Genomic DNA, 15,712 nt, shown 5'->3' on the forward strand with positions numbered 1-15,712 from the left:
TCTGATCATATACTATAATATTTTACAGCATGATGGTTTACTTGTTCCATCTCATTTGTTTAGTGCAATTAATTACATTGCCAGTAGTCAGTAAGATTCGTTTCTAGGTTTGGACTCACCCAAGGTTTCCCTTTGTCACAAATTGTGTTCATAAATTCTTTCAACAAAATCCACCAATTTCTATTCATCTCATGGAGCAGCCTTTTTGTCACTTGCCGAATTGACATCACAGTTGCTCAAAGCTTTGGCAATGACTTGCAAAGGCCATATGATCAAATCCAAGAAACATACACTTACTCAGTGCTCCTGTAACGTTCCTGACAGAATTAATAAAAAAAGACAGTTCGGATAAATCTTTTGAAGGAGTGAATTTTTATTGATTGGCACCTCTGTTGTGTTTATTATTTCTTTGTTTATGATTTGTTTTTTCTTACTTCTTCGTTGGAAAGATTTGTTTCTTCAGTTATGGCAGGAAACAAAAAATAAGTCTGAACATTTTTTGTCACAAAAATGATTTTATGTGTGTGCGTGCGAGTTCTTGTGTGTGCCTGCGGTGTGCATGTTTGTGTGTCTGACGCGTCTGTATTTTAAACAACAGTGTGAGATGTTAACTGGCTGTTGATAAGGTGCTCTCATGGCAGCCCTAATGTTCTGATTCTGACTCTTTCTCAAATCTCTTCAACTTTCTCTGTGACTTTATTTCCCAGCAGCCCATAATCACACTTGAGGCAAGTGTGACATGCACATTTCCCCAGGAAGGCATCAGCACAGTCACTGTGCAGGTGTCTGTAGGGAATACTATTCTGCAGGAGCGAAAGGCCATCTCCATCCATGGTGAGACAACTTTTTTGACTGTTTGTGAGATTCTGTTGTTGTAGGAAGACAAGAAACATGAAACAATGTCACGCCAGCCTGGATCAAGTCAGGTATTTAATATAATATTTGCAATCTGCAATGATTGCTCTGCTCATCATTCCTACTTGTTGGTGCTGCTTAAGAGATAGGAATACCGGCAACTGAGGAAACGCTCATCAAACAGCCGTTGGGTTTTGGCCTGCAGCATTTTTTTTTTTTTCTTTTTTTTTTAGCTCCGGTCATTCAATAATTGTTAACCAGTTTGTAACCCACTTTGTAATTTTGAAAAAAAAGTCAGAATTCTCACTTTAAAATCGTAATTCCGACTTTAAAGTGAGATTTCCCACTCTATAGTCAGAATTCTGAGAATAAAGTCATAATTTCCACTTTAAAATCAGAATTCTGAGAATAAAGTCAGAATTCTAACTTTAAAGTCAGAAAGTCAGAATTCTCACTTTAAACCAACCAAACTAGCGACACCGGTGGACGAATGCATGGACACTGTAATTAATTCCATTATCGGTGAGTTACTCACAGTTTCATTTTGAAAGAAGAGCAGTAAGAGGTGCTGTGTGCTTTTTTAGCTGGAAAATACATTTGTGCTTCTTTACATTCTAGAATAGGATTTCCGTTACCGTGATTGGTCAAAACCAAAGTTGGGTAGGCTGCACAATTTGTCACATCGTCCAATCAGCTTGAAGTATTATATTTAATTGTCCCAAATTCCCAAGCAGATCACAGTGGAGTACCAGATTGATACTGTAAAGAACTCTGTCAAGTGATTCACATAAGAATCTGGCTCTTGTCCTGTTAAAGACCAGAAGCAGACAAAAGAGAAATGGATCCAGATTAATTGAATCTGTAAATTGGCTTCTAATGACAAAGTAAAGAGTTTGTTTTTCTTTTCATACAGAATATTTCCAATCTCATCTGCTGGGCTTTTCTTCAAACTTGGACGACCACAACCCTGATGTTCCAGAGTGGAGGCTGGATGTGAGCCGAGTCATCAAGAATTCACTTATCCAGGTAAAAATCACCTGCTTCTTTCATGAAAGTATGTTTATTCCTGTCAGCATGGCTGAATATCACAGTCTGTAATTGCAGCATGACCTCTCTGAGGCTTTGAAAGTGATTTTGACTTTCATGATGATGGATCACGAGACAGAGAGTGCAGGAGAAATTTATACCGTAATTTTTGGACTATAAGTCGCTCTGGAGTATAAGTCCACCAGCCATAAAATGCACAATAAAGTGAAAAAAAAACCCCATATATAAGTCGCACCGGAGTATAAGTCACACTTATGGGGCAAATTTCTTTGTCAAAATCCAACACCGAGAACAGACATGAACCAGCAATAACAGGCTAAACGATACGGTATGCTAACGTGACATACAACGAGGAGCTGAGAACAGGCCTGACGTAACATTCAGAGGTATTCAAATAAGTATTACATAAATAATACGGCTCGGTGGGGCAGTGGGTAGCACGTCCGCCTCACAGTTAGGAGGGTGCGGGTTCGATTCCACCTCCGGCCCTCCCTGTGTGGAGTTTGCATGTTCTCCCCGTGTCCGCGTTGGTTTCCTCCGGGCACTCCGGTTTCCTCCCACATCCCAAAAACATGCTTGATAGGCCGATTGAGCACTCCAAATTGTCCCTAGGTGTGAGTGCAAGTGCGAATGGTTGTTCGTCTCTGTGTGCCGTGCGATTGGTTGGCAACCAGTTCAGGGTGTCCCCCGCCTACTGCCCGATGACGGCTGGGATAGGCTCCAGCACGCCGCGACCCCCGTTGGGACTAAGCGGTTCAGAAAATGGATGGATGGATGGATAAATAACACGTTTATCAAACCATGTTAGTCCAATTCATTAAATCCATCGATCGTCCTTTATGTAAACAATGCCGCGTATGCCCCGCGCATGCCCCGCATATGCGACGCGCCGCTGACGTCGGACTCGTAAATTGCATTTCTAATTATTCCACAGACCCATATAACGATATTACATACACATATTACAACAATATTATCAAACCATCTGTGACACTCCAAATCATTAAATCCATCGATCAAATTCCTCGTCCTTTATGTCAGTAACGCTGCGCGAGCGCCGCAGAGATCTAGTATATAACTATATTGTAGCGTTAACAAAGTACCAGGAAAGACGCGGGTTTATATAACAGCCATATTATCAAACCATCTGTGTCACTCCAAATCATTAAATCCATCAATCAAATTCCTCGTCCTTTATGTCAACAACGCCACGCGTGCGCCGCAGAGATCTAGTATATTGTAGCATTAACAAAGTACCAGGAAACGACTCTTTATTTAACAAAACAAGAGTTCAACAAGCCAACAACTACTGAACTGTAATGATTAAAAAAATATACAGGTTGCTACATGAAATAAAGTATATCAAATAACTGTAACATAAATACGTTTTTCAAACCTTGTGTCACTCCAAATCATTAAATCCTCCAAACGTGGGGCCCTTCGTCATCTTCGTCATCCCGTGATCGAATTCTTTGTCCTTTATGTAAACAACCGTTGCGCGGCGCCGCTGACGTCACTTACAGTTACAGCTAAATCGCGGTTCGTTTATCGCGGTTTTACTACATCGCGGTTTTTGAATTTTGAAAAATTTTGAAAAAATTCACATATAAGTCGCCCCTCCACCCAAACTATGAAAATAAAACGCGATTTATAGTCCGAAAATTAAGGTAGTTTAAAAACATTTGTGTTGCCCACTGTTATGGCCTAGTCATGGGTTAGGCAACGCAACACAAAGTGAGACCACACACACAATAATTGTTGTGTGAATTTAATACCACAGACACAAAACAATACAAAACAGGACACAACAAGAAGCTCTGCTTGAGGGTAAGCCCAGGCCAAAACAACAAACAAAACACATCTAATTGTACCCAGACCCACTAACTAAACACTACAATAAAGAATTCCAAACAAATCCTAACAATTCCATCCATCCATCCATCCATCCATCCATCCATCCATCCATCCATCCATCCATCCATCCATCCATCCATCCATCCATTCATTCATTATCTGAATCGATTTCTCCTCACGAGGGTCGCGGGCACGCTGGAGCCTATCCCAGCTAAATTTGGGCGATAGGCAGGGGACACCCACGAACAACCATCAGCACTCAGTACATGCTAAATGCCATCTAAGTGTTGGGCATGGTGTCCTTACACCGTTTATCCAGTGAAGCTGTGACTTCCCAGTAACAAGTCTTCCCAGTAACCTACCAGAGACATGTAACCATGTGTCATGTGTACCTGACAAAGCGTGCTTTATTTGTCCAGCTTTTGTTTACATTGCATTGCTAAGGATTTAATGTTGTTCTACCTTCCTATAATTTTCAGCAAAAAGTACAAAACCAGAGGTATTTTTAGTGTCATTTATAAATTGATTTATTTTTATTTTATTTACATAACTTCCAAATGAGGTGGCACCGTGCCGCACTGTTCGTTTCTATGTGCCCTGTGATTGGCTGGCAACCGTTTTATGGTGTCCCCCGCCTACAGCCTGATGACAGCTGGGATAGGCTCCAGCACACCCACGACCCCCGTGAGCATAAGCAGTACGGAAAATGGATGGATGGATGGATGTTCCAAATAGTTTAAGATTTATTTGCTTGTCTTTGCCCCTAATTTTTTCTCTGTTTAAAAAAATGCCGAAGAGCTAAATATTAGAAATGTTATCATTCATATATTTGTTGGAAGTGATTTTAATATAGTAGAATTCCTAGAATTAATCGATCTATTAAATCTATCTATTAAAGCGGCGGTTGCAGTTCAATGCTTTTGCTGCTTGTCAAGCAAGATGTATAGTTCAAACTTCAAAGGCATGTAAGTCCAGAGTTTGCCTTATTAATTGGCTTCTTCTGCAATACATTTTAATAATTGTAATAATCTTGCATCATATCCACCCATGTATTCTTGAAAAAAATCCACTTTGAGCCCAAAAGCAATACACAGTATTTCCTTCTACTAGCCGCTATGTCGGTTTTGTTATTTATGATTAACATCAGTTTTCCATGACTCCTCCAGCTAGGAAAAAAATCAAAAATATGACAAGATGAAAACCAAACCACATCTGCAACTGTCCCGGTCGGGAATGGAGCAAGGCGACCAAATGCAGCTTGGACCAGGGTTTATTGAGGGTAAAGGGAGTTGGAAGGGAAGATGAGGGGAACAAACGGGCAGGAACCGGCAAACTAACAGAAACAGACCGAGAGCAACTGAAACAATGTGTTAGGTCTAAATATGATCAGACATTAAATCACATGCTGGAACAAAGAGGAGAAGACAACCAGGATGAGTTTACTCGCGAGGAGAACGATAGAGAAAGGAAGCTCAGTTACAATCTCCATCAGTTCTGAGTTCCTCCTCCACGTGCTCCTCTTTTTAATGTTTTGGATGCCCTGGTTACAGACGCGTTGCTACACTAAAGGGAGGGGAGATCGTGGCTGTAGCAACGCTGATAAGCTAAGGAATGTAGTGTGGTGTGATTTAGCACTTAATTGTCGGCCCTTGACCCCCGCATTGGGATTGCAGAGTCTGTTCTCTTCCCTCAACCAGTTGTCTTCTCCATGGGTGACTGACTCCTCCTCGACTGTGATCAGATAACTTGAAGCACGTTGAATGCTGCTTACCTGTGGAACAATGCAACTAAACCCTCGCTAAGTTTATCTTCTTAGTAAACTAACACAACACATAATAATAATAATAATATCTAGTCCTACCTAAACATTTCAACACATATTAAGTAAATGTCAGGTAACTGGTATACAGTTCCTTAAACGAACATTGAGTAAATATGGGATAACTTTAATGTGACCACTTCAAACTGTATATAACCAGTTTCGATCATCTACAATCTATGAATCAAAGCTACAGTTAACTAAAAGGAATGAGGTCCCTTTAAACTAAACAAAGGACATCTTGCCTACACAAAGAAGCCCTGCTCATTGTTAGTGAAGACTTCTTACAAAACAAACATAAAAGTAACATAAGGACAGGAAGGAAACATAAGGCTGACGGGGATCAAAAGACATTCCTTGAACCAAATAGAAAGCATTTAGTTTAAAGGAGAGTCGTAAACTAGTAAAGATAAGGCCTCCTGGTCTGGCAGGCCAAGGCTTCCCCCGAGATTATTCCAACACAATGAAACAAGACTAGACAGAATAGAAAGACGAGTGACGTGAACTAATCCGACAAGAGTGACACGCAGACAGGATTTTAATACGCAACAGGTAACGAGTGGCAGGTGACTGTGATTATTAGTACATAGATTGTGAGTAGACACAGGAGGAGAGGGGTGAGCACACAGAGACGCGAACAGAAACCATGACAACACTAAAACAAGGAAACGAACGAAGACGGATCATGACAGCAACTTGCATAACAGCAAATATTTGAAGTGCAATGACCTGAATGAGTAAAAATACTAGTGTTCATTGCAATATATAAAACACATTCAATCGTTTGTAATATCTAAGTGACATTGGGCGTATAATTCTGCTCTCTTTGCCAGTCGATGTATACATTGTATGTCTGATATGTTATATATCGTGCAATGAAAAAAGTAATAACTCCCCAATTACTCTATGTTGTTTGCGTATTTATCATTTTCATTTCATCAAATTGATATCAATATCACACTGAGAAAACCCAAGGATATATAAAATTGCAGTCTACCTCAGAATGGTTAAAAAAAATGAAACATTTGTGAGTAGTAAATATGGAAAAAAAACACAGAAATCAGTAAGGGGACAAATACTTTTATATAATACTTTTTTCAAAATCAATAGAAAATTATTAATTGACATTCTTGTTGAAAATCTAATTAGTATGCATGTATGGTTCCCTCTCAGCAGACCAATACTAATATAACACCACGCACGCACGCATGCACGCATGCTCGCACACACACACACACACACACACACACACACACACACACACACACACACACACACACACACACACACACACACACACACACACACTGCACATGGAATTGCACATTATGAATTACCCTTACTTATTTTTCTATATGTTCTCTACCAGGCCACAGGTGTGAATGAGGATTATCTTCTGGTAACTGTCCTCCCAGGTTTGCCCACAACAGCAGAATTTTTTCTCCTGCTTGACGGACAGCTGATTGAAGAAGAACACAAGAAGAAGTCTGCTCATTTAAATCATGTAAGATTGTTCGTAGAGTACGTTGTCTGTCAACATGTTTACAAATCAGCCCTTATTTTTTCTAATTCTTGACAATATTTGTGTAGGTCAATTCTGTCCAGTAGATGTCAGTATTGATACACTAGTGCTCGACCATCCTTGAGTAATTGCTTCATTATATTCATGGATATAAAACCTGATATATATCTGAAAATTATCCGGGCAAATGATCTTGAAACTCTCCTTTGGCACATCTTGTGGGAGCCAAACAAGGAGATAGATATTGTCCGGAGTGATTGATAAACCACTGAATCATTTCTGGCTAAAGGGGGAACAAGAGAATGTTTGAGTTCTACATTCAAATAATTGATTGTAATTAACTTTGATCTGCTGCTATTTGTGGGAAAATTCCCATGAATGAGTGATACATTAAATTGCAAACGAAATCAGTTTTGTTCGCTTGCATGTGGTCAATCACGTGGAAAAGGTCATTTTCCCTTTTCTATCCAGCAATAAATCTTTATTCAAGGACCTTATCATAAAGGGACACCGTATATTAAAATTCATAGATACATTTACTAACTGTTAGACACTGGGACCATAAAGCAACTCAATTTAATCTACAAAGAACCGTAAATGGCGGCTCTGGGTTGCACGTCCGCCTCACAGTTAGGAGGGTGCTGGTTCGATTCCACCTCCGACCCTCCCTGTGTGGAGTGTGCATGTTCTCCCCGAGCCCGCGTGGGTTTTCTCCGGGCACTCCGGTTTCTTCCCACATCCCAAAAACATGCTTGGTAGGCCGATTGAGCACTCCAAATTGCCCCTAGGTGTGAGTGCGAGTGCAGATGGTTGTTCGTGTCTGTGTGCCCTGCGATTGGCTGGCAACCGTTTCAGGGTGTCCCCCGCCTGCTGCCCGATGACGGCTGGGATAGGCTCCAGCACGCCCGCGACCCCCGTGGGGACTAAGTGGTTCAGAAGATGGATGGATAGAACCGTAAATGAGATACATGAGAGAAGTGGCTTATGCATAATGGAAATTAATCAGTACATGAATTGTAGAACAAATATGTTATTACTTTAGGGTGCCTCACAGCAGAAATATCTCAAGCATTAAGCTCATTGTTTTGTTTGGAGTGCTTCTCTCTGGACGCTTTGAATTTCTCCCACAGTCCCAAACAGTGATAGCGTCAAAGCACATCTGCTGGTCAGCGCATGGAGGGAACATGCGTGATGTGACTTGACCATACTAAATTGATCTTATTTTTAGTTGTTTTTAATCTTTTTGTGTTTGTATCTGACTGTGAGATAAGAGAAATGAGAAATATATAGAACCTGGCACAAAGGGCAGAGGCAGAACGGGCAAAGTAAATCAATTGATTGGGGGACTGATGAACACTGGTCCAAAATGTTAGGTTTAGTTAAAGACTTTCAATTATTGTCTGCCTCGGCATATGTCTGTGATTACCTACCATCCCCCCCACACACACACGCACAGACACACACACACCACTACCACCACCACCACCACCACCACCACCACCACCACCACCACAAACAGTTAAAATTCCTTCTCAAGCGAAAAAAAAATCTGTATTGGAGTGAAAGGCAATTGGATGGGATGTTAATTATTGGCAACGGTCTCTCAAAATATCCACACTCTTCTTAATTATAGACCATTTGCTCGTTTTTTTGCCATCCACTTCCATGGTAAATAACAAAAGTATCATTATATTGTACGCAGAGTCTCAAAACCCAACACAGGGTCAGTAATTTTGTTGTAATGCATCATTGTGAGAGACTCAGTCATTTATTGTGCTAGAAAGGCATGCCTCTTTTTTATTCTATGGTCTACTTCAGTCGCAGATTGTGCAGGTTAACGACAGATGAAAATGAAATTGCCTAGGTTTTTCTTCAGTAGAGTGACTCATGCCAGGGTTTAAAGACACACTTGGATTATATCCTCAATTGAGGATGACATACTTCTTGGTTTTTGCATGTTTTCACCACACACATTTTCAAAGATGTATAGTCTTGAGAAAGACTACACGAAGTAAATTTACAGGCTCTTTACTTGGAGTGTCTAACCAAAATGGTCCCCAATATGTTCCCAATAGTCTAAACATGAGATTTGATTAACATTTTGTTGGTGGAATACAAGTTAAGCAGCAAAATCCTCTCGTTTTTAACCATCTCAGGGAGCGCCCATTTTACCACTTGCTGTCAGTTGAAAATGACATCACAATTGCTCAGGGCTCAAGTACCGACTAATCACAGCTCAACTTGCAAGAGTCTCATGATCAAAAGATAACAGGTTAATTCATATTCCACAAATTCAACATTAATTGAATGACATGTTTAGACTTATGGGGGCAGATAGAACATATTGAAAAGAAAATTACTTGACTTCTACTTAAAACAGTATTATACATTGCGAGCAGAATTATTAGCTCAGTGGCCTGGTGGTAGAGTGTCTGCCCTGAGATTGGAAGGTTGTGGGTTCAAACCCTAGCCGGGTCATACTAAGGACTATAAAAAATGGGACCCAATGCCTCCCTGCTTGGAACTCAGAATTAAGGGTTGGAATTGGGGGGTTAGATTACCAAATGCTGCTACCAAACACAGCAGACTAGCTTATTGTTTTTTTTATTGTCCCGCGAGATTGTGGTACCCAGGAACTTGAAGGTGTCTGAGGAGAGTATAGTATTACTGCGGATAGTGAGGGGTGAAAGTGGTGAAGGGTCTCGCCTGAAGTCCACTGTCATCTCCACGGACTTGAGCGGGTTCAGCTCCAGGTGGTTTTGGCTGCACCAGTGGACCAGCTGCTCCACCTCCTGTCTATACGCAGTCTCGTCACTGTCCCGATCAATCCGATGAGAGTGGTGTCATCTGCATACTTCAGGAGCTTCACAGGAGTCACCTGAAGAGAAATCGTTGGTGTAGAGAGAGAAGAGCAGTGGGGAGAGGACGCACCCATGAGGTGCGCCAGTATTGGTGGTCCTGGTATCAGATGTGATGCTCCCCAGCCTCACACGCTGTCTCTTGTAGGTCAAGAAGCTGGTGATCCAAAATCAAGATCATAAAAGTATCTTAGCAACACCTGCAGGGATAGATTACACTTTTCTACGATCTTGGAGACTCCAAGTGCACAAGAAAATGAATATTAAAGCAAAATGTTTATTATCCCGCATAGTATTACACACCTCATATTTACCTAATTGCACTGTACCTATTGCTCAGTATTACTTTTTTACTCTGTACTTTACTGCTTTTGCACGTCTGGTTGGATGTCAAAGTTGTTTTCGCTGTATTGTACTTGTGCTGTACAATGACAATAAATTTGAATCTAATCTAAAAAAAAAACCTGTATTTTCCATGATCTGTCTTCTTTAAGACTGCTTCATTACATGTTATAGACATCTAGGATTTGATTCGAAAAGGGAGAAGTTCGCGGAAGCACATCATCCACACAGTCACTCAAGTCAAATACCGTGGCCGGACACAGTAGTAGAACAAGTGGCTGCTTTATTCTCTCTTCCATCCAATTTACATAGCATCAAAATGACTTATTCAATCCACCTGATATTGTCATCTGCGTATTGCTTCTCTTTCATTAAAATGTCAACAGACTCCAATGTGTGTGTAACATTCAAGGTGACGGATGGTAAACTGACCCCTTCGGCTGCCTAAAAATATGCCTTTCTAAAAAAAAAAAACATTTTCTTTACAAAGCACTTTCGGGATTAACATGATTCCCAAATTCTGGACTCCAAAGAGGTCAACGTGAAATTGAGATTTAGGTGTCTTTGCAATGAAACATTTGATGGTATGGTGATCACCCCCAAATAAATATCTTAGCAATTTTAAGAGCGCTGCATCCCTCAGAAAGACTTTTTACAATTTTTGACTTTAGAGTCACTTAAATGTCTTTTTTGCCCCATTTTGCCTGAAGAAAACAAGCTGTCTAATAATTATGCACATTGATATAGAATTGAATCGAATCAAATGTAACTTTGTATAACTTGTATATAGGGTCTTGATCTGCTGAGGCCCGACTATCTTCCATTATATAAATACATGTCATCACTTCATTCAAGGTTATACAGCATAGAGTTGGAAAATATGCATAAAATGACCATACGGTCAAAATACACACTTCATAATTCTGCACAGTGCAGTATGTACAAAAAAAAATATGAAATCACTTTTGGCTTTCCCATGTCCTGAAGAGGATTGGAATGAGACAATTTCTTGAGGACAATGTGACTTGTTGAACATACATAGTTTTGAAAGGCAGGTTGACCAAGAATGGTTCATTTTTCACGAACTAGCCCAGTGTTTTTAATTTTTTTAGCAGGAAAATGTAAAAAGTTAGCATTTTGTGTTTTATCCATTCATTTTGGAGAAATAATGAAACAACAACCCTTTAAAAACACCCACTTTTAATGACGAATAGAGCCACACACCAATACATGGAGGGGTCTTGGTTGATGATGTCTTGGAAGGAAGAGATCCCAATTTTCCCCATTGGAAATCATTGTAAAGACTGTTGCTTAAAATCTTTTTAGGAAATAAACCATACTTTCGGTAATTTCATCTTTTTGACAAAGTCACAACACAGACAGTCCCACATAAAAATTCCATGAACACAAAGATTGTTCTGGTGTGGAAAAAAACACGTGAAATAAAATTGAATGTATGATACAAAACTGTTTTAGGGTTAGGAAATCAAACCACATTTCATTCTTTGTACCAACAGCTCTCCGAGATGATGCTAAGTGCCTTGAATCAAAATCTGGTTCAGTTCACCCTGCGGCCTGGAGTCCAGGTCACAGTCTATGCAGCACATCTATCAGCAGGTTAGTGGAAAAGCCATTAGTGTAAAACTATTTTTCCAATCCTTCAATTAAGTGTGAACTAAGTATTTTAGGTGCCTTCCTACAGAAAGCATTTGGGAAGCTGTCTGACCTATTCTTTAGTGGATATGGATTGTATAATGTATAAGTACATATAGGCTATGCCAACCTCATTATTTATTAAAGAAGTCAACCCTAAAATTTTCTTTGCAATATGTTGTATGTGCCCTCACGAGTCACAGCATTCTGATTAATATTGTGTTTGTGTAATATGAGTCAAGCAACAAAACACACACATTTTTATCCATCTCATGTGGTGGCCATTTTGCTACTTGCTGTTGACTAAAAATGAATTCACAGTTGCCAGGTCTCAGGTCACAAAGAATCACAGCCCAGCTTCAGAAAACTGGTGAGTCGTGATTGGGCTAGTGACTTGAGACGTGACATGTTGTGTTTATACAGGAAGCAATCATGGAGAAATGTGGTATTATTCTGATTTATTGTGACTGTTGTGCCTGACGAAGTTCGTAAGAGTAAATAAACTCCCTACTCGACAAGTTAAAGTATTAGAATCACTGTTATTCCAGAATGGAAATGTCACACGACATTATTTAGTTGCATGGAAATAAGTTGTTTTTATAGTGACATTTACGATGTTTACTTCCGTGTTATGTTTCCTCTGCAGCACCGCTAGTGGACAGCAGCGAGAACCACAGTACCCCTGCCATGTTGATGTTGCTATCAGTTGTGGTTGTGGGTTTAGCTGTATTTGTCATCTATAAATTCAAGAGGTAAAAATATTCATGAAATGTTATGAGTAGGAGTTCACATGGGAAGAAGGTGAAAGGTGTTGTAGCTTGTTGATGAGGAACTTGACAGCTATGTAAACAAAAGCATCTTGTGAGGTTGCATTTCGTGTTGATAGCTGCTACCTTAAGCACAATTCGATGGAGATGAATAATGTTCACCGCACTCATTTTGAACTTTTGTGGAAGTCTGATTTGTTCTTTCTTTTCAAAATAAATGGCAGTCAGTCGTCATGGTTTATCGATAATAAGCCCTTTAAATGTAGACAGATAACCTTTCTCAAATGTTAAATGTCTTCTCACCAATGTGTTGTTGCACAGTAATAGGGCAGTAGGTATCATGACAATTCAGACAATCAAAAGGAAAACCTTATCACCTTTACGGGTAATTTCTGACATGTTCCCAAAAATACACAGCGAATAGGAGATGTGAGATGTGGCCTCACTTTTATTATATCAGTTGAGCTCCACCCTTTATCCATTTGCCTCAATGTAAATATTTTTTTAAGGAAGATCCCAGGCCTCAACGTCTATGCGCAGATGCAGAACGAAAAGGAACAAGAAATGATAAATCCAGCTAATCCAACAGAAGCCACGCCAAGCTCCCAGCGGGACGTGTTTCATTCTTTGGAGACTTTGGACACCGCGTTTAACTCACGGCTCATCGGTAAACATGTTTATGGAGTTTCAGTTTTGTTAGGATTTGTCATACCTCTGTGATTGTGTACATGTTCTCTCATGAATCTCACACTGCACTTTTGTATTTATTTATTTTTTAGAACTTAAGTGATCCAGTCCAGCAGTGCATGGAAACTTAAAAGCAACATGAGTATGATGAGCAATACATCTGTGACTCCTAAGAGCTTTATATTTGTGCCCAGCACAGGTCTAATTATATGCAGTGCCACCAAGTGTTGGTATTGTCACAACTTAGTGTGTTTGCAAGCAAGAAGTTGGCACCGTCGTGGGGGTGAATATAACTGACTTGATTTGCAGCCAATTGAAATGTCTCCTCTTTTATAACCTATAAAATCAGTGCACAAGACACACGATCTTGACATGGCAGAAAAGCTGATTTGCTGGAGTCCTTGCGAAAGGCAGAAGCATGCAATGTACGTTTATAAGGAACCTTGTTGAGCACGTGATTTAAAGTTGGCTAAGCCAATCATAGATCACTGCTGCGATTATAATAATAATGCTTTCAATTAATTTATTTCTACAATGATTCTGAAGTTGTTGTCATATTTAGGAATTAAATCCAGTATCCTCTCAGAATCCAAAATTTCAGAATCCAAATTTCTGTCCATTACCTGCGGCAATATTCAGATCTGGTACCAGCAGGAGTGAAGTTTAGTCTACATTCACCCTCCAAATTCTCGGTTGCAATAGGGACGTGTCAAATTAACACCCACGGTACACCGCAATGCAAAGCATGCCGCTCTTCTGCCAGATTCCTAAACACACTAAATGAGGCTTGCACCGGCACAAAAATCAACATGTGCAGGTTTTTACACTCAAGCGCATCTCCGTATTTATGAATATAGAGCCATAGTTCAGATATATCAAATTGTTGCTAATATTCTCACCACCATTGCCATCTCACCAATCAATTCTTTGTCAATATTTCAGTCAATCACTAAAATAATAATCTTAAATATTATGGAAATAAGTAGTTTTGGCAAAAAACACAGTTCTTTCAGCAAAGGATTGTTTTGCGCTTTATAAATATGATCAGACATTGCATGTATTAACTGCTACCATTGTTCTCAACAAAGTTAAGTTAAATTTATTTATATAGCCCTGAATAAAAAAAATAAAATAAAAACAAGCACATTCTTTCACAGTTGACCAATGCCTACAATATATTAGCCCTTGTTGTAGTGTCAGGGTGGGTGTGATAATAAACCTATCTTGATGTCCAAGTTCATTTACTTTGCCTAAAAAACAACAACAACAATTAGCTCTCTGTGAATTAACAAAATACTGTAAAACTTGGCCTTGCTTGGCCTGGCCTCCGTTGCTTCCCTATTACAACAGGCACTCCATTTCTCTTATCTAGAAATTCCCCGAAATGACAATAAATAAAAAAAAAAAAAAACATGAATCAAATGTTGTTCTTAGATATGATGTACAATGTACTCATTCATCTTTTGGGAGATATTGTTAAACATTTTAAACTAAAGACCTGTGGTTAACCTGAAATCATGTATTTTTGATGAAAGGTATTCATTAATCTCACTCCTGCCAAGATGTTAAATTATTGTGTGCTAGCTCTCACCTGATCTGGTCCTCGAGGACCTGTCTTGCATGTTTTAGATGTTTCACTCCTTCAACAGACTTGATCAGGTTCCTGGAGAGCTTGCTGATGAGATGATCAATTGAATTTGACACCTGTGCCCTAAAATATATCACCACAAAATCCTAATCGTGTGTGCAAAGTTTTGCATTTAATAAAATGACATTATTGCTTTGTTTCCCTTAGGATGTAAGAAACCACATGTTCATGTGAAATTCTCCACAGAATTATCCTCGTATGTCGTCTAATTTATGAACTGGAACACCACTACTGCTGCATCATACATTTGTTTTCAATAATGTTGGACAATAATGTGTTTTTTAGCTTTATACCTGTGCATGTTGGACTGTGCTGACATATAGTGTACTCTATTACAAACCAGAGGAAACTTTTCTTTAAAAATATATCCAATAAATTTTATTTTTATTAGATTGTAATTCATACTAGCCACACCAACATTTCAATAATGGCATGATCAAGAAAGGTAACAAATGTCATAAGAAGCAATGTTTTGGTTTTGCCTACCTAAGGAGACTTATATGGTGTGTGTGAAGCAAATAGCGCCAGTTAATTATTTCTTAATATATATTTGTTCTTGATGTTAATTATTTAATTTGTAAATTCTGAATGTCAATCTGTTAATAATATACAGTATGTATTTCAATAACAAGTGTTACATAAAATGAAAATTAAATTAGA

The 15,712-nt window shown here is 39.3% G+C and overlaps 1 protein-coding gene across 2 annotated transcripts in view; it reads left to right on the forward strand.

The window, feature by feature from the left end:
* Positions 1–15,712, forward strand: part of sorcs1 (sortilin-related VPS10 domain containing receptor 1) — a 176,824-nt gene extending 161,112 nt beyond the window's left edge. The window contains exons 21-27 of one of the 2 annotated variants that reach the window (XM_085913215.1): positions 708–834; positions 1,769–1,881; positions 6,945–7,079; positions 11,815–11,914; positions 12,597–12,702; positions 13,227–13,384; positions 15,200–15,712. In XM_085913215.1, coding sequence (XP_085769341.1) covers positions 708–834; positions 1,769–1,881; positions 6,945–7,079; positions 11,815–11,914; positions 12,597–12,702; positions 13,227–13,384; positions 15,200–15,261 — 801 coding nt within the window. In that variant the 3' untranslated portion in view covers positions 15,262–15,712. The remainder of the gene's footprint in view (positions 1–707; positions 835–1,768; positions 1,882–6,944; positions 7,080–11,814; positions 11,915–12,596; positions 12,703–13,226; positions 13,385–15,199) is intronic. The other variant, XM_085913216.1, reaches the window with a different exon arrangement.

Source organism: Syngnathus leptorhynchus, chromosome 5 (genome assembly GCF_054491065.1).
Source record: "Syngnathus leptorhynchus isolate UIUO chromosome 5, UIUO_Slep, whole genome shotgun sequence".
In the NCBI taxonomy this organism is placed as follows: Eukaryota; Metazoa; Chordata; class Actinopteri; order Syngnathiformes; family Syngnathidae; genus Syngnathus; species Syngnathus leptorhynchus.